The 18711-nt window shown below is 44.5% G+C and overlaps 1 protein-coding gene across 2 annotated transcripts in view; it reads right to left on the bottom strand.

Annotated features, from left to right (window-relative positions):
• Pde8a (phosphodiesterase 8A) overlaps positions 1–17624 on the bottom strand; it is a 129275-nt gene extending 111651 nt beyond the window's left edge. The window contains exon 1 of one of the 2 annotated variants that reach the window (XM_031387172.1): positions 17283–17624. In XM_031387172.1, coding sequence (XP_031243032.1) covers positions 17283–17450 — 168 coding nt within the window. In that variant the 5' untranslated portion in view covers positions 17451–17624. The remainder of the gene's footprint in view (positions 1–17282) is intronic. The other variant, XM_031387171.1, reaches the window with a different exon arrangement.
• Between the last annotated feature and the right edge of the window lie 1087 nt (positions 17625–18711).

The following is an 18711-nucleotide window of genomic DNA, read 5'->3' as shown; positions in this document are numbered from 1 at the left end:
ACATCTATTTTAAGTTTTAAGGTACTTCTCTCATGGCTGATTCCTTCGTGTTTTGTTTGATCTATCACAACAGTCAGCCCCGCCTACCAGGTAAGGAAATTAAGATGCATAAGATTGGATAATTTGTTCCAAATGAGTTTACAGATTAGAACACAGCATGCAGTGACACTGCCACTGCAGAAGCATCAGACAGTAACTATGAAAGTACCGATATATAATCCTAGAAACTCTTGAGACTAAGAGAGGGAGATCACAAGTTCAAGACCTGCCTGGACTACACAGTAGGTTCAAGGCCAGCCTGGGCAACTTATTGAGGCTCTTCTCAAAATAAAAAGGAGGGCTGGCTGGGTGGTGGTGGTGCATGCCTTTAATCCCAGCACTTGGGAGGCAGAGGCAGGAGGATTTCGGAGTTTGAGGCTAGCCTGGTCTACAGAGTGAATGCCAGGGCAGCCAGAGCTACACAGAGAAACCCTATCTCTAAAAACCAAAAAAAAAAAAAAAAAAAGGAGGACTGAGGATACAGTGCTCACCAGGGGAGAGGGTGAAGGATGTGGGGGGAGAGAGAAGGAAAGGGGGAGAGGAAGAGAACAACTGAGTATGTTTTAGGAGAGTTAAGGTCCTCCCAAGAAAGAAGGTCAAACCGGGACACACACTCCTTTTATGTCAAACCCAGATGAAATTTTCCCTTATTATTATCCAGTCTTCTCTTAGCAAACAGACTAAATGGAAAGTTTCTCTAGCAACACAACATGAAAACTGCTTCAGAGTCATTATAAGGAATAATGGCCATTACTTATAAAAGTGGAATTAATTCTTAAACTGACAAGCACTGGGAGGCTTGAACTCCAATACAAGGCAACGCTGGCCTCTCTGGCCTACATCCCTTCTTCCTGTAAGGCGTGTGTTCCCATTCCAACTGCCTACTTTCCAAGAATACTGCTGCCAATCAATGGAGTCTACCTCCTGGCCACTGAAAGAAGTTATGCCAGGCAGGCTCATCTTGTTTCCTCCCTAGGAATTTTGAAACTGGAATTAAGAGAAAAGAGAGGCATTCCATTAAAAAAGCTATGGAAAACTAGTGAGCCGGCATCACTGCCTGTTGGATAGCGTAAGGCAAGTGTAGAAGGCAGAAGATACCACTTGTCAGAGGCCAGCATACCATAGCCTTGCCTTTGTCCAGTTACCCAAGCCAGGCTACAGTGGCACACAAATTCCTCCTTTGGCCTCACTAGTATTCAGAAAAATCCTGACCAATTTACAGTTGGTACTCCGTATATCTGTAGGCTCTAAACTTGCAAATTTAAACAACCATGGATAAAAAATACATAAAAAAAAATGTTCCTGTACTAAACATGCACAGACTTCTCTTTCTTGTTGTTACTTCCTAGACAAATAATAATAACTATCTGCACAGCACTTACACTGTATTAGATGTAAGTCATCCAAGAATGACTTAAAGAGGATGGGGGAGTACACACATAAGGGCTTGAATATTCACAGACCTGCTATCTAAAGTGTTGGAGCCAATGCCCTTCATAATGAGAGATGACTGTGATCTGGAAACAGTCTCAAAACAAGACAAAGAAATATGTGTGATATATCTCACAAAGCTCAAAAAAGCCAAGTGAAAAATGCAGACATAGCAAAATGTAGCTGTTATATAATGAGAAAAGAACACAGTCACTGGCTTATATTTTTTGGTACATTTGGTTAATCTTTTGTCCTGTGACAGCTCTGGATCAACTCCAGGAAAATAAAAACAAAGGTAAAAAGTTAGATGTGGCAACAAAGGACCTATAATCCCAACACTTAGGAAGCTGAGGTGAGAAGACTAAAATCAAAGACCAGCTGAGATAAGAGTGTATGTCCCAATTTGATACAAATTAAAAATAAAGGTATAAGAAATGTTTTGTGTTATTCATAATGAACCTCTTACAATTACACCTGAATTTTATGTTGGTGAGATGACTTATGAAAAGCCCTTAGACAAAGAACTACTTGCCAGGGGAACCAAACATGTGACTAAAGGGTTGAAATTTTCAAGCTCCTCTCTGAGAGGAGAGGATAGAAGGGGAGGGAAGATTGTTCGAATAAGAATGGCCCCCACAGGCTAATATATTTGAATGCTTAGTCATCAGGGAGTGGTACTACTTGAAGATTAGGCAGGACCTTGTTGAAGGAAGGGTGGGGCCGAGGGAGATGGGTTTTGAGGTTTCAAAAGCTTAAGCCAGGCCCAGTGTCTGGTTCTTTTTGTAGCCCAAAGATCCAGATACAACCCCTTCTTCAACGACATGTATGTATGAGTGAGTGTTGCCATTCTTGGAACATGCGTCCAAGTTCTTCAAATAGAATACATCCATAAGCCCAGAAGGTAGGGCAAAAGCTGCTATGCCCACGTTGGTTTCTGTCACTGTATCAAAACACAGATTAAAAAAACACCTTGACAAAGGAGGTGGTAAAGCTGGTTCACAGTTCCAGGATTGAGTCCATGGTCAGCTGACTCAGTTGCTCTTAAGCCCATTACAAGATAGAAACATCCCAGTAAAATGTGTTTGTTCCATATTGGTCAAGAAGCAGAATAGCCTTCATCGCCACTATTTAGAAACTGCTGACTCCAAGTCAGCATGGCAGGGAAATGTCAGGCACAACTCACATGACACACCTGGAGACCTGCTTAGGGCCTGGCTGCAGGACAGGTATGTTATTCTGATTTCTGAGGGTCTGCACACCAATAGAATAGGTTCAGTTCACGCCTGCCCTGACCAAAGACTACCTCTGCCAAGAGATCACAACGAAACTCATTCCATAAACAAATGATTACCCAGAGGTCGGCAGGGGGACCTGAAGCTATCCTGCACCACAGAAGCAGTTTGGGCATCTCAAGGCTATCATAGTTGTTGGTTTACAGGCCAAACCCCAGCACATCCTTGTTTACATTTCCATTACCAGAATATTCAGCAGCACTGGAAGGATTACATTAGAGCATCCTTCTCCACTGACTGGTCAACAACAGTGGATTGTGCACAAAGATAAACATTTGCTGCTTTATGGAGTGTAACAGATCAGAGGTATGTCCCCATACCCTCTCTCATACTGCATTTTAATACATGAAACTATGGCTCACAAAAGAATTACATGCTTTTATCCAGCCTACAGTCAAATAAGCCAAATCTAGAACTCAAACCTGAGTTTTCCAACTCCACCTCATCTGCCTTTTTTGACCATAGTGACAAGAGTATGTTCAGATTTATGAACACACAGTGCAGAATCAGGGGTAGGGGAGAAGCAAACCTGTCTGCTGAGCTTAGTATGCCATTCATCTTCACACTGGTTTTTATAAAAAGAGGGCAGGGTGGCACACAACTTTAATCCCAGCAGTAGGAAGGCAGAGGCAGGCAGATTTCTGAGTTCAAAGCCAGCCTGGTCTTCAGAGTGAGTTCCAGGACAGCCAGGGCTACACAGAGAAACCATGTCTCGAAAAGCCAGGAAAAATAAAAAAGAAGATAATAAAGAATTAGTGACCTATATGAATATTTATGAAACCAGAGATGAAGTGGAAAGAAAAAGCCTACAATGGAGGAGTTCAAGTCCTTTCTAGTTCTTGTCTCCAAAAACTAACCTCACTGGAAAGTACTATCTAACTGAAGAGCTGGTTTCCATTACTGGAACTGACTATATTCTACTCTCACAGTCAGCTATCGAGGCCTGCATAAAGGTCTTCTGAGCCTATAAAAATCCTGCTAGGCTACAAGGTCTGCCTTTTTCATTCCCAAGCAAAGTTTTACTACAGCTCACTTCTTCTACACCTATTGGCCATTCAAACCCTGTTTCTTAACCCTAGAATATCGAAAGACATAGTACAAAGGCTTAAAGAAGAAAAGGGAGTAAAACTGCCATTTTTATTGATAAATGTTAAAGCAATTAAATTAGCCAAATACTCTATGAATGATGATTACATAACATAATCTTCATTGTGCAACAATTTCAACTCTCTCTATATAAAATACAAACTAAAAAAAATAAATAAGCAAACAGGTATATGTACAGGTCTTTAAAATGAAGTACTTTCCAGGAAAATGGAGTTGAAGATATTTAAGCTTAGGAATTCTAGGGACTGGGCTACTTCATTGCTCCTAAGCTGTGTTAGCCACAGAACAACAGCAGAGTTTAAAACTCTGAGCCTGAGATGAGATAGGCATGCCTCCCCCTATGTACCTTGGTGAAGTAACCAGTGAGTGCGAGTGCAAAGCACCTATCTCACATTCCTGACATCCTACCCTCAATCCCTAACATTTAAAGAAATGTTGAGGGGATAACTGTCTTGGTCCATTTCCCATAAACACATACAAAGCATCAGGGGACACGAGGCAGACTGTTAACATGAGGTTTTTACCCCAGCTCCTCCATTACATGCAGAGTGATTCTGGACATGTGTGATTCTAAACACTTTACAGTTTCAGTTTCCTCTCAAATATGGTCAAACCAAGGGTTCTATTAAGGAATAAATTTCTTATAAAAATGAAATAATCCAATAAAATATAACTCATTTGAGTTGACAAATACAATTTTTAAATAAAATGTAAAGTTTTTCATTAGACTGCACCAAAATGTTTTAAAATTTGACCTAACAAAATTAATTTTTAAATTAAGATAGATTGAAACAACTAAGAATAAATCTAAGAGGGGGGCTGGAGAGATGGGTTAATGATTAAAAGCACTAACTGCTCTTCCAAAGGTTCTGAGTTCAATTCCCAGCAACCACATGGTGGCTCACAACCATCTGTAATGGGATCTGATGCCCTCTTCTGGTGTGTCTGAAGACAGTGACAGTATACTCACATACATGAAATAAATAAGTAAATCTTTAAAAAAAAAAAAGAAAAAAGAAGAAGAAATCTAAGAAAAGGACCATAGGTATGAAGAGACGTATACAACAGTATCAGTGTCATAAGTTACACTTAAAAAGAAATGATGGTACAAGAAACAGCTGCAATTTATTGCTAAACTTTAAAGCCAAGACACAAAGCTATGCATAAGTATTTACTTAAATGTCACATCTAGCTGGATGGTAGAGTGCCTAAAGCCTTCCCAGCACCAAAACAACGTCATCTTAATTTAAAATGTCCATGCACATGTAGGAAAAATAAATGGTATGACTAATATGAATATTATATAATATACATACACAAATAAGATATAAAAAAGAAAAATCTATATGTAGAAAAGTAACTGAATTAAAGAAACATCATTCATGAACTCTTATCAAAATTACTTTTGGTAAGAATTTATCAATTTCTTCTTAAGGAAAAGGGAAAAGCCATCGATGAGGAGCTAGTGAGAACATTCACATAATGCCAAATGCACTGTGACAAAACACTTGAAACAAACAACTCTTACAGTTGAAGACTACTTTGCTTTATGGTTTGAAAGGTTTCCATTCATGGCCAGTTGGCACTACCACTTGTAGGCTAGGGGGAAGGCAGTACACGGCAGTGGCAGAGAAGAGTATGCAGTTCACCTCAGGTAGCCAGCCGGAGACAAAAAGAACAGATAAGAAAAGGAAGGCCGAGGTAAATAACTCCTTCAAGGGCATGCCCTCACTGTCTACCTTCCCCCTATGTCCTTACCTCCTACAGACACCACTGACCAAATCTTTAAGAAGTGTGTCTTTAGTGGGCAGTTATACAAACAGGAACAGGAATAGGACTCAATAATAGAGGATAGATAGCAGCTATTCTAAGCCATTCAACCTGAGCATCTATGAGCTCGATCAGATTTTGCCTTCGGATATAATTCATGAAGCACCAACAATGTAGTCTAAACAAAATATTTAACTTGACTCTATTTTAGATACAACTTCCAACTTATAAGAAATACAGAAATATAGGACTAAAAAGAGAACTCAGTGGTTAGCAGAACTTGATGTGCCAACTACGAGGATCCAAATTCAGATTCCAGTACCCACTATCAGCTAGGGCTTGTCTCACCCATGCTGCAAAACCTGCACTGTGTGGGGCAGGGACAGGAGGATTGCTGGGACTTGCTGGTTCTAGCCTAGCTAAGAAAGCAAGTCCCAGGCTCAGGGAGAGGCCTTCCTTCAATGGAGTGACTCACAAAGTGTTCAGAGCAAGTCTTCTCACACAGCCTTGCACACCAGCACACACACACACACACATGTACATGTACATGTACTGCACACACAAATAATTAGAAAAGCAGTTTCTAAAAAAAGAATTACAGACCAGGCAGTGATGGTGCACACCTTTAATCCCAGCACTTGGGAGGCAGAGGCAGGTGGATTTCTGAGTTCGAAGCCAGCCTGGTCTTCAGAGTGAGATCTAGGACAGCCAGGGCTATACAGAGAAAACCTGTCTCAGGAAAAAAAACAAAAGTAAAGAATCATAAGCAGATGCAATGCAGCATTGCATTTATGAAATTATAGAGGATATTAGTAAGATATGATATAGACAGTAAATACTATTTTGATAAACTAATGAAATAGAAATATGCAGATTATTCGATGAAAAAATATAATACAAAGCAATGTGCATTTATTTCAAGGTGGTACCTTAAATTAAGGTGGGGGTGAGTTACCATACAATCCAGCATATGGAAACTTATGGGTATATAGTTCTTTGGGGGAGAACTCAATCTTTGTTGTCAGGATATCAGCAGTTCAGTCTTGTAGCAAACACCAAATGCTAATCAGCAGCTGTAGTCCAGTCCTCTCTGCAGGCAGACACCATGCACAAACCAGCAGAGCAGCAACAGTTCAATCCTGAAGAAGGTGCAAGGCTCACTAACTGGCCCAAGGCCGAGGAGTGGCAAGAAGCCACAGGAATCTCACAAGTTCTTTGGTGCGTTTCTCTCTGGCTTGACAAGCAAAGCTCAGCAATAGCAATATAAAGCAAACCAATACATGCATGTAGATAATGAGAATAGTGAAGTAGAGCAAAGCAAACCAATGCTCCAGCTCCTACTGTCTGTGGGGTCATATTTATATTCCTTCATCACGTATCCTTTCACATGTCCACTATAGCAAAACATCCTTTCAGCTGTGTGTCCCAGCAAAACATCATGTGACATAACTGGTTTCCAAAGAAACCAGAAGTTTCCACTTCAAAATAGTTGTCTTTTCTTATTGACTTGGAAGAATTCCATACATATTTTGAATACTAATCCTTTATTGATAATATCTTTGAGTCAGTGGCACTGCTTTTCATTCTCCTTTGATGAGATCTGTATTTTTAATTTAGTTGAATTTTAGCAACTGTTCCTTCAACAAAAATGCCTTATGTAACTTGCTTACTGAGACCTTACCTCCCTGGAGACATGCATCATATATAAAGACAGAGACAGAGACAGAGATAGATAGAGATAGAGATAGAGGTGTGGGGGTGGGGGGGTGTCTTCCAGGTTCAATTCCCAGCACCCATAGAGTGACTAACAACTAATTCCAGTACCAAGAGATCTAACACCTTCTTCTGGCATCTACAGTCACTGCACACAAATGATACACAGACAAATATCCTGACAAAATACCTACACACAAAAATAAAAATAAATCTTTTCTTTTTAAAGAAGAAATATATGCCTTTAAGAAGTTGGGCAGGAGAGATGGCTCAAAGGTTAAAAGCACTGGCTGCTCTTCCAGAGGTCCTGAGTTCAATTCCCAGCAACCACATGGTGGCTCACAACCATCTGTGATGGGATCCAATGTCCTCTTCCGGTGTGTCTAAAGAGAGCAATGGTGTACTCATACGCATATGTGTATGAGTACACTGTAGCTGTACAGATGGCCATGAGCCATCATGTGTGTGGCTGCTGTTGAACTCAGGACCTCTGCTGCCCCGCTCGCTCTGCCTGCTTGCTCCGGCCCCTCCGCCCCGCCCCACCCCACCCCCACCCCCATTCCCCCACCCCACTCTCACCCCACCCCCCTACCCCCATTCCCCCACTCCTGCTAGCTCCAGCCTCTTGCTCCAGCGTAATTAACTGCTGCCTTCAGACGCACCAGAAGAGGGCATTAGAGGGCGTCCAATCTCATTATGGGTGGTTGTGAGCCACCATGTGGTTGCTGGGATCTGAACTCAGGACCTTCAGAAGAGCAGTCAGTGCTCTTACCCGCTGAGCCATCTCGCCAGCCCCAATAAATCTTTTACTTAAAAAAAAAAAAAGAAAGAAAGAAAAAGAAAAGAAAGAAAGAAAGAAAGAAAGAAAGAAAGAAAGAAAGAAAGGTGTGGTTAAGAAAGGGCTAGTAAGATGGCTCAGAAACTTAGAGCAAGTACTGTTCTTGCAAGGACCCAAGTACAACTCCCATTAACTATGTCAGGTGGCTCACAACTACCTGTAACTACAGCTCCCAAAGATCCAATGCCTCTGGCTGCCTCTTATACCTGCACTCAGGTACACACAGATACATGCATATACATAATTTTTAAAAAATTGTTTCTGAGACAGGGTCTCATTATACGCACTGGCTGATCTGTAACTCACTATACAGACCAGGCTGGCCTTGAACTCAGAGAGATATGCCTACCTCTGTCTCTGCGTCTAAAATGCCAGGATTAAAGGTGTGCATCACCACTTCCAGCCTAAATAAATCTTTAGTAAAGAAAGAGAGAGAGCAATCCATCTGCCTCTGTGTCTCAGTAAAGGCACTTGATGCCAAGTCTGACTACCTAAGCTTAGTGTCTGGGATTCACACGGTGGAAGAACATCAGTACCCATAAGCTGTCCTCTGACCTCCACATGCATTCCATAGTGTGCAGAAACACACACACAATTGCTGCCTTACCAGCAGCTGACTGAGACAGAAACAGATAACTACACCCAACCATTAGACTGAAGATGGAGACCCCTGTGGTTGAATTAGGGGAAGGATTGAAGAAGCTGAAGGGGAGGGAGACCCCATAGGAAGACCAGCAGTCTCAACTAACCTGGACCCCAGGGAGCTCCGAGAAACAGAACTACTAGCCAGGTGCATATGTGGGCCAATCCCCCCAGCACATATATGACAGAGGTCTGCCAGGTCTGACCTCAGTGGGAAAAGTTAGGCTTAATGATTGAGAGACTTGAGGCCCATGGAAGGGAGAGGCTGGGGGGAGGGGCACCCTCTCAGAGGCAAGGGGAAAGAATGGGATGAGGAACTGTAGAGGGGAACCAAGAGGAGAGGCAACAACTGGAATGTAAATAAATAAAATAATTAAATATATATATATGTATATGTATATATATATATACATATAATGCAGCTACTTAGCTGTTTATTGTCATTAAAAAGGGGGATCTGTCTTAGCATGTACAAAGTCCTAGGTTTGATCACCTGCACTGACAGAGGGGAAAGAAATGAAAATAGTCCTTACATGCTATAATAAAACACTTTCAAAGATGTTAAGTAATCTCACCACAAGGCAGGTGTGATGGTGTGAATATGCTTGGCCCAGAGAGTGCCACTATGAGGAGGTGTGGCCTTGTTGGAAGAAGTGTATCACTGTGGGGGTGGGCCTCAAGACCCCTCTCCTAGCTGCCTGGAAGACAGTCTGTTCCTGGCTTCCTTCAGATGAAGATGTAGAACTTTCAGCTCCTCAATGCCATGTCTGCCTGGATGCTGCCATGCCTCCCAACTTGATGATAATGGACTGAATATCTGAACTTGTAAGCCAGTCTCATTTAAATGTGGTCCTTTATAAGAGTTGCCTTGGTCATGGTGTCTCTTCGAAGCAAGGGAAGCCCTAACCAAGACCACAGGTATTCTTGACTCCTTGCTTTTCTTTTATCTGTGTGTGAGAAGAGTGGCTGGAGACTGAACCCAGATCCTGCCACATGCTAGACAATTGCCTTACCATGGAGCTATGTCCTTATCCCTCTCTAATCTCCTAACAGTTGAGAAAATGCAAGATCAGGACTTGTCAATTTATTACCGATTCCTGATGAAGTGGGTGTCAGCCATGTCTCTAGCTTCTCCTCCCATACTCTTTCAACACCAGCTCCCTGGGAGCTGTCATCAGCTCCAAACACCTTAAGGACAGCATGGGAGAGGTTCTGGGCTATCCCACTAGCAACTGGAAAGAGCTGAAGCCCTCATGTAGGAGGTGAAACAGTGAAAGCAGAGGAGCTCGAGGAACATGAAGTTTCCAACCCAGAGTAAAACTACTTACTGTTGAGCCCCCACCCGAGCAACATCCTTCCTGTATGGGTGGACGGGCAGACTACATTTCATGCCTGTAGCTGAGAAACAGCAACATCAAACTTGTCAAAACAATGCTCTAACATGATATTCCACCATTTCCTACCAAACAGAGCAGGACAAAAGTAGAACAGGAGGAGACCCAGAAACATTGCTCAACTTGAACATGGCCAAAACTGGAGAAAAAGCTTCACTGAGAACCTGACAGATTAATCACCGGCTCAAGGGTATTTTGGCTTTTTGTTAAAACACATGCGACACACCCTAACAATTTTTGTTAACTTTAAATAAGATGAGCTCGATCCAGGGAATGTGAAGAAAAAGCCCTATCGGCTTCCAGATACTTTAGAGTATGCCCAGCATACAGGACGTGTCATGAGAACAGACACCATCCGTGTCCTCAAGCAGCCTACACTCTAGGCAACCTACCCCCAGATCCCCACCCCACACCCCAGCAGCAACTCTACACCTTTAAAGTGTAAGCCCTGCTGGGAGCTCAAGAAACCTTTTGGTTGGACCTGGAGTAAGTCTGGGAGTTTACCTGCATGCAAGCCTGGAGGAGGCACTCAGGAGGCAAAGGTCAAAGGGAACACACAGCTGGGGGAGCAGGATAAGGAAGGCTTCCGTAGCCTCAGGAGGGGAAGGGAAAGAGTCCTTAGGGATTCTGTCCATGGTTTCAGACAGCAAAGAGGACAGACTAGAGAAAGGAGAGCCGATTTTGTAAGAAGCTGGGACAGCACTGAGCAACTTCCACAAACACAGGAACTTAGTAGGGCCATAACCACCTTCCTCAGTAAGTGAAGCCCTAACAACATCATAATAATAGAAATTCAGGACACCTAATTAAAACTCAGGTGACTGGGCCAGAGAGATGGCTCAATGGTTAAGAATACAGGATCTCCCAAAGGATCCAGGTCCAGTTCCTAGCCATCCATATGAGTAGCTTACAACACATTAAATAAATAATATTTTTATTAAAAAGGTGTTTTCATTCATTTATAGCCTGATGCAATGGTTACCAATCTTCCTAAAGCTGCAGCCCTTTAATACAGTTCCTCCTGTTGTGGTGATCCAGCTATAAAATTATTTTTGTTGCTACTTCATAAGTGTAATTTTGCTACTGTTATGAATCATAATGTAAACATATGTGTTTTCCAATGGTCTCAGGTGACCCTTGTGAAAGGGTTGTTTGACCCCCCAGAAGGCTAAGAACCGCTGGCCTAGGGCTAGAGAGATGGCTCAGTGGTTAAGAGCACTGACTGCTCTTCCAAAGGTTCTGAATTCAATTCCCAGCAACCACATAGTGGCTCACAACCATCTGTAATGGCATCCAATACCCTCTTCTGGTGAGTCTGAAGACAGCTACAGTGTACTCATATACATAAAAAATAAAAATAAATAAATAAATTATTTAAAAAAAACAAAAACAAACAAACAAACAGAAACCCCTAGCCTAATAGAAAGCTAACCCACGGTATGGAGATGGGATAGGCAGTTAAGAGAGCAACAGTGTCGAACTTGAGAGCCAAGAATAATGTGTTCTGATCCTAGCTTGATTATATGGCCCTAGGTGAGCTTCAAACTTCTTGTACCTTATCTGCAAAAGAAAAAATGCCATGAGCCTTCTCACCAGGCTGCAAAGCTTAAAGGAGATATCATCTAGAACAAGTACAAGGCTGACAAAGGAGAGCACATCCAAGAAATGACAAGGGGTTACTAACAGAAATGGCCTGTACTCTAAGAACGAGTCCCTTGCCTCATATTATCTCACTCCACTAAGGAGCTACTGACCTTGGGCCACACTGAGGCTTACTGCCATCCTAACTTCTGCTCTTTAATTTTACTTGTTTTAACTTTCTGAAATACTCTGTCCTTTCGAGGTTATTCTGAGATCCAGCCTCACATCATGAACCTCTCTCTCCCCAGTTCAGTGCTCAATCCAAATGAGCAAATCAAATAAGGGAGAACCAGTGTTCCCAGACCAGTGCCAGAAGGGACCTCAGGCCCATCACAATCTTTACTTCAGTATGAAAAAGGTCAAGGTTGACTCAGGGAAGTTGGTGGAATTCTGATATAATATCTCTGTAAGAATTACACATAAACTTATGATTGTAATGAGATTAAGTATTGTATTTATACATACACACACACACGTTATAATCACTTGATGTATACATCTTTTAGAGTAAAGCTGGTTGCCTGACTTAGTTTACATGTGTTTATGTTTGCCTAAATTAAAGCAATTTTCTCTGTGTCATCTGTCTTTGTTACTCTGTCAAGTTACTGTTTCCCTCTGAGAGTGGGAAATGTTTCTGAAATATGATGATATAGATGCAAAGCACTTAGTGCATATAACAAGGTTTCAAGAAAATATTTTTTTAATTCTTCATAGTTAAGCCTGGCAAAAGATTCTATAAAGCTGTCAGAACACAACAGTGAGCAACTCACCACCTGCTCTCCAGAGATGGGCTTATCACATCACAGTAGAGCACAAAGTTAAATCGCACTTTCTCAACCATACCTGCCAAGGGAAACTGCTGGTGACTTCAGTGAAGAAACAAAATCAGGTAACACACCAGGAGAAAATGGCTTTCATTTAACAAGCATAAGATGTAATTAATTTTTTTATAAATTAACATCAGTGTCTAGGTCAGGGTTTCTATGCCTGCACAAACATCATGACCAAGAAGCAAGTTGGGGAGGAAAGGGTTTATTCAGCTTACACTTCAATGTTGCTGTTCATCACCAAAGGAAGTCAGGACTGGAACTCAAGCAGGTCAGGAAGCAGGAACTGATGCAGAGGCCATGGAGGGATGTTCCTTACTGGCTTGCTCAGCTTGCTTTCTTATAAAACCCAAGACTACCACAATGGGCCCCCCCCCCCGATCAATAATTGAGAAAATGCCTTATTGCTGGATCTCATAGAGGCATTTCCTCAGCTGAAGCTCCTCTTTCTGTGATAACTCCAGCCTGTGTCAAGTTGATACACAAATAGCCTGTACAGGCAACCCACTTTATTCTGGTACAGATGATATTAATTATTCTACAGCTAAGAGACCAGTTTACTTTGGTTGACAAAATGACTAGTTTAGCCAGTCTATGGAGGAAGGGAGTTGGTGTGAAGAAACAGGGAAGAAGACTTGGGGAAAGGAAAAGAAGATAGTGAAAGGTCAGAGAAAAGCAAGAGGAGAAACGGAGAATCAGAGGAGCACATCTGCGACTCCTGCAGCAGCTCTAACAGTGACACTAACATTTGGTCATAGTGGGTGTTGCAGTCGCTGCTGTAAAAACCAACATGCAGCCAAGGGCGGTGATGCACATCCTTGATTTCAGCACTCAGGAGGCAGAGGCAGGTAAACCTCTGTGAGTTCAAGGACAGTTTGATCTATATGGTGAGTTCTAGGACAGCAAGGGCTACATAGTGAGACCCTATCTCAAAAAAAATAAATAAATAAATAAAAAAGAAAGAAAGAAAAAGGAAAAGAAAACAAAAACAAAAAACAAAAACCAACAATGTTAATTGGCATGGATATATTTTATCCCCTGGGTTAAATTCTCTGGAGAACAATAACCAGAGACTCCCACAAAAGCAATCTGAACTTCACAGCCTCCAATCTGGTTAAAACTGGTTCCTTTACATGAACAGTAAAGATTTTGCACTTCTACAGCCTGTTTCACTCAATCCTATAATTCAACAACTGTTTATGGAAGGCCTAAGAGAGACAGCAAACAGACTGACCAGCACACAGCTGATGAGGAAGGCTGAGAGCAGAGGCACCAATCAGCAGCAGCCCATGTCTGTGAATAGATCTCTATCACCCCTTCCCCATGCACAAATGTTTCAAGGGTACCTCAAGTCCCAGCTAAGGAAAGGGGAAATAGAGCTAATCTAAAAACTGACAAGACAATATTGAAATGTTAGTTAAAACTGACACTGATTAAAAATAAAAGCGTAAGTGTTCAAGCTGAACACAGCATTCATTCTCTGTCACCACATGGGCTATATAACTCCTGGATAAACAAACAGCCAGAGTATTTTCAGTAATTCTTAAATAGGTTCAGACACCCACCTTCCCAGTGTACTATGAGAGCTTAAAGTGCCTTTGGAATCAAGAACTAAATCATATTTGTTGAGTTCTACTGTTAAGCATATTTCTTGTGCTTTAAATACTGTTATCCCATGGAAGGAATCATAGCCTACCATGGTTTGCCCACAATAGAACCCAAAGGAAGGTGTGGATAATCAAAGAGGTCTAGGAAATACAAGTCTAAACACCCTTCGGGAGATCACAAGAGATATACCTAGAGTTATAGATAGAATGTTGTTTGTTTTTCTGTGTAGCTTTGGTTTTGTCCTGCAACTCGAGACTAAGCTGTCCCCAAACTTACAGATCCACCTGCCTCTGCCTCCCAAGTTCTGGGATTAAAAACATGGGCTACCACCTGGTGATCACGGAAAGGTGGGAAGCTATGTCAGCAGGACCCCAAGTTCCAGACCACTGTGGATAACACAGCAAAACACTGTAACAAAGAGAAAATAAAAAGGGGGGGGGAACTGCTGATTGATCCTCAAACTGATTTGACCATGGAACCTTTTTTTCATTAACACCTATTAATAGTCCACAGATTGCTACATAGAATACATATGAAAAATATTACAGTGTAAGCCATACAATGTTCAATCTGAAATGTATTTAATCACCAGTCTTTCAGCAACTTTGAGGAACTCTTTATTGTATGCTATAGGGATATAAAACTTCCTCTGTTGAATTTCTTGTTTAAATTCTCAAGGATACCCAGAACCACTGCATTTTAAAGAACACACATACACAAGCACACACGTCCATGTACCTGCATGCCTACATATAGAGGCAGGAAGGCCATCTCTAGGGTTGTCTGCTTTGGTTTTTAACACAGGGTCTCTCACTGAACCCAGAGCTCACTGACTTGGTAGGCCATCTGGGCAGCAAGCTCAGGAGATCTGCCTGTCTCCAATGCAACCTAGTGCCAACACTAGGGTTATGGACCTCGCCAGCTTCCGTGGGGATATTGGGAGTCCAAACTATGTCCTCATTCCTGCCTGACAGGCATGCTATCATCCAAGCTGTCCCCAAGCTCATAGATCCAAGAATTTTTAATGAACTAGCATAGGCTTGTAAGATATTTATTAATAAAGAAGCAAATTACTTGTAATTTGATCTTGCTAATGCTTTTCTTCTCTAATTTGTATTTTTCGATTCCCAGAGTACATTTATATCTTAATTTTTAAAAACTAAACTAAAGAAAGGCTGTAATTAGCTCTGCTTTATTTACATGATAAGCCTAGATTCACCTATCTGTAACTGAGATGTGGTCTCAGTACCTACAACTCACTGATAAAAGTATGTGAGGGACTTTCATTTCTATTGGTTGGCTACCCAATTTGACTCCTCCTCTGTAGATGTCAATATTATCTTTAAGTCTATCTTAAATGTTCTGTGAACACAAATTGCACAGACAGAAGTATGAATGAGTAAACAGTAAAAAATAAATAAATAGATAAAGTCAACAGTTCCTTAGCACCTATTCTCCACATGCATGAGGATGAATACACCAGGTCCTGATAGGAAAAGGTCTGTAGGCACGGCAGTTCTTGGGATAGGAACTCCGTGGATGGCAGAAGGGTGAAATGCTGCACAGGAGAGGTTCACAAGATGCCTAACAGGAAGTTTAAGACATCCAGGCCAGCACAAAAAGGCCTGTAAGAAGAAAGGTGTCTCACCGAAGGGATGGCTTTGGAATTTAATATTAGCTAATGAAAAAGAAAACAATGTCAGATTTGAGTAAGAAATGTGACAGTTGTCAAGGTTTCCACATTCCACTTTATAGTGTCTTGTTTGTTTGTTAGCCTGTTAGGCTTAATTATATAAGCTGCTTGTTGCCATTAAAAGCAGTTTGGCCTAACCGTCTAAACTCTAGCCATCACTCTAGCCATCATAGGTTTCTTTAAAGAAACCCCAGGAGAAAGAATTCAGCTGTGGATAATGAGAACAAGGTTGAATTTTCACGTAGAGTATTGGTAGGGCAGGGCAAGTGCTCCAGTGTGGAAAGCTGAGCAAGATCTCCTCTTTCGAACAGAAAAAGTACCATTATGACTGCTAGAAATTTAGGACAGTTAAGTAAATCAAATCTGGGAGGGTCTGCAGTATTCAGTAAACAATTTTAAAAATTGCAAAATACTTAAAACTTCATAGTAATGGGGAGTTTATGTTCAAACACTGCAGCCCAGCATACCAGTTTGGTTTACAACGCCTGAGATGTCACTCCGAAATCCCAAAGGTAAGTGGAAAGCTGCTGCGGGTGCCTCTGTGAACTTTTATCTTTCCTTCAGAAAACCTTAGCCCTGGAAACTTTTGATAAAAGCTGAGGCAAAAGGTGCTGGAGAAGCCTCGCAAACAACAACAAAGCAAAAAGCCCTGCAAGCTCCAGTCAGACTGCCTCCATAAAAGATTAACTTCGCCCCTCCGAATCTTCGAAGATCACGTCTCTAGTAGTATTTTCTAATTACGCAAGCTTTAAATACCACACGCATACTAATAAACCTGAACTTCAGATAACGCGTGCAGTGAAGCCAAACCTATGTTCCAGGTTACATTTCAATGGCCCCAAAGAAGTGGAAAAGTGAAACCACTTGTGCAAAGAGGGGACAGAGGTTGGGATAAGCTAGGAAGGGGATAAGGTGGGGGTAACTGGTGGCATCCAAGACCCTTCCCAGAGCCAACAACCAGTGCCTTTCTACTCTGGGAACCGCAAGGGCAAAGTGCACCCTGGTTTACCACGGTTTACCACGTCAGGGACGTGCCAGAATGTCCCGGGTCCCCCACCCACGGGGTCTCCCACCCACCGCGCTGGGAGAAAACGGACTCGCCGCGTCCGACCCGGCCCGGGACGAACGGACCCCGTGGATCCGGCGGCGCCGTGCCATAGCCCCGTTAAGCCTCGGTCCGCGACAGCCCGCAAACGCGGGCGACTGGCGTCGGTCAACGCCACGGCGGCCGGCTAGAGGGCCTCACGGGCCCCGCGTTTCCCCGCCCTCCCAGTGCCTGCCGCTCACCTTCGAGGCGCCGCTGTCGCGAGGCTGTGGCTCCACGAGCCCGGGTGCGGTCGACCATCGCAGTCTAGACCTCGGCGCGGGGCCCGGGACTTCCACGTCCTCGTCCTCGTCGTCGCTGTGGTTCAACGTTCGGTTTTCGGAAACGTGGATGCTTGGGGCGCAGCCCATCCTGGCGGCGGCGGCGGCACCGCGGACACGCTGGCGGGCAGCCGCGATCCGGTCAGCAAACGGCCCGCCCGGCGCCTCGGGGCCGCCGCGGGCGCAGTGTCATCGCGGCCTGAGCGGGCGGGCGAGCGGGCGGGCGGCGGCGGCGAGCGCGGGTCTCGGGTCAGGAAGCGCGGCGGCCGCCCCTTTTATCGCGCTGCGGGCGAGGCGGCGGCGGCGGCCGTGGGGAGGGGGCGCTGGGGCGGGAGGCGCGCCGCGGACGCCCCTCCGAACATGCCCTTCCTGAGGCGGGAGCCGCCGCCGTCTCCCTCACATCGCCGTGCGCGCCGCAGCCGCCGCGCTTCCGGGGAATGTCGGGGAGTGGGGCGGGGGGGGGGGGGGGGGGGGGGGGGAGGAGATTTGCGATCTCGCCACCGGGAGCCGCGAACCCGCGCCGCCTTTGCACCGCCGCCCTCGCCTCTTCTGACTCTCGAGGAAACGGGCGCTCGCCCGCCCGGCGGCGCCGCTCCCCGGCCCGGCAGGCTGCTGGGTGAGCGCCTCTAGTCTGGATCCCCGTAGGGGAGCCCAGCCCTCGGCGCCTGCACTCCGAGCCACTCGCTAGGTGGAAGACGCTGGGGACCCGCGCGCTGAAGGAGCGAGCGCCTCGGCTCCGGTCCGGCCGCGCCGTCGAGAAGCGCCCGGGCGGCTTCGCGAGCCGGGAGTTGAGCGTCCGAGACTCCCGCTCCGTGCTCCGGACCGCGTCTTGCGGGCAGCTCGCCGCGCCCAGCCCCCAGCGGTGACCTCCAGCGGCTGCTGGCGTCAATGCAAAGCAGCTGGGGCGCCCGCCGCCCGCTCCCTGGACAGCCCGTCCGAGAGCATGCGCGGCCGCGACCGCAGGGGCACCTAGCCAGCCCGTCCCGGGAAAGGAAGGGACTTGCTCAAGGATACATAGCTGTTCTGCTTCAAGGGCTACGGAGTTCGTTCACTGTCAGATCACTGTGTTTGAGATTTGGAGCTCTTGTCCGTTAAGAGGCCAGTTGGAAGGACCTCGGTCCGAAGCGTTCAGGGGACACCCCACTCCAGGTCCCAGGCGTTATTACCAAGGATAGATAGAACCCCTGCTCCAAGACCTGGCACGTCACGCCTCTGGTTGCACTCGGGCCGGGGCGACTACAATGTTTGGAAGCTAGTTGGTGGAAGCCGGGTCCTCTTAACCGAAGGACGATTCCAGGTTCCACAGTCCCAAGGATCAGAACCACGGGAAGAGGTGTGCACCCGTCCATTG

Source organism: Mastomys coucha, unplaced genomic scaffold (assembly GCF_008632895.1).
Source record: "Mastomys coucha isolate ucsf_1 unplaced genomic scaffold, UCSF_Mcou_1 pScaffold21, whole genome shotgun sequence".
In the NCBI taxonomy this organism is placed as follows: Eukaryota; Metazoa; Chordata; class Mammalia; order Rodentia; family Muridae; genus Mastomys; species Mastomys coucha.
The sequence above is the reverse complement of the archived record's forward strand: the minus strand, read 5'-3'. Positions and strand labels throughout refer to the sequence as shown.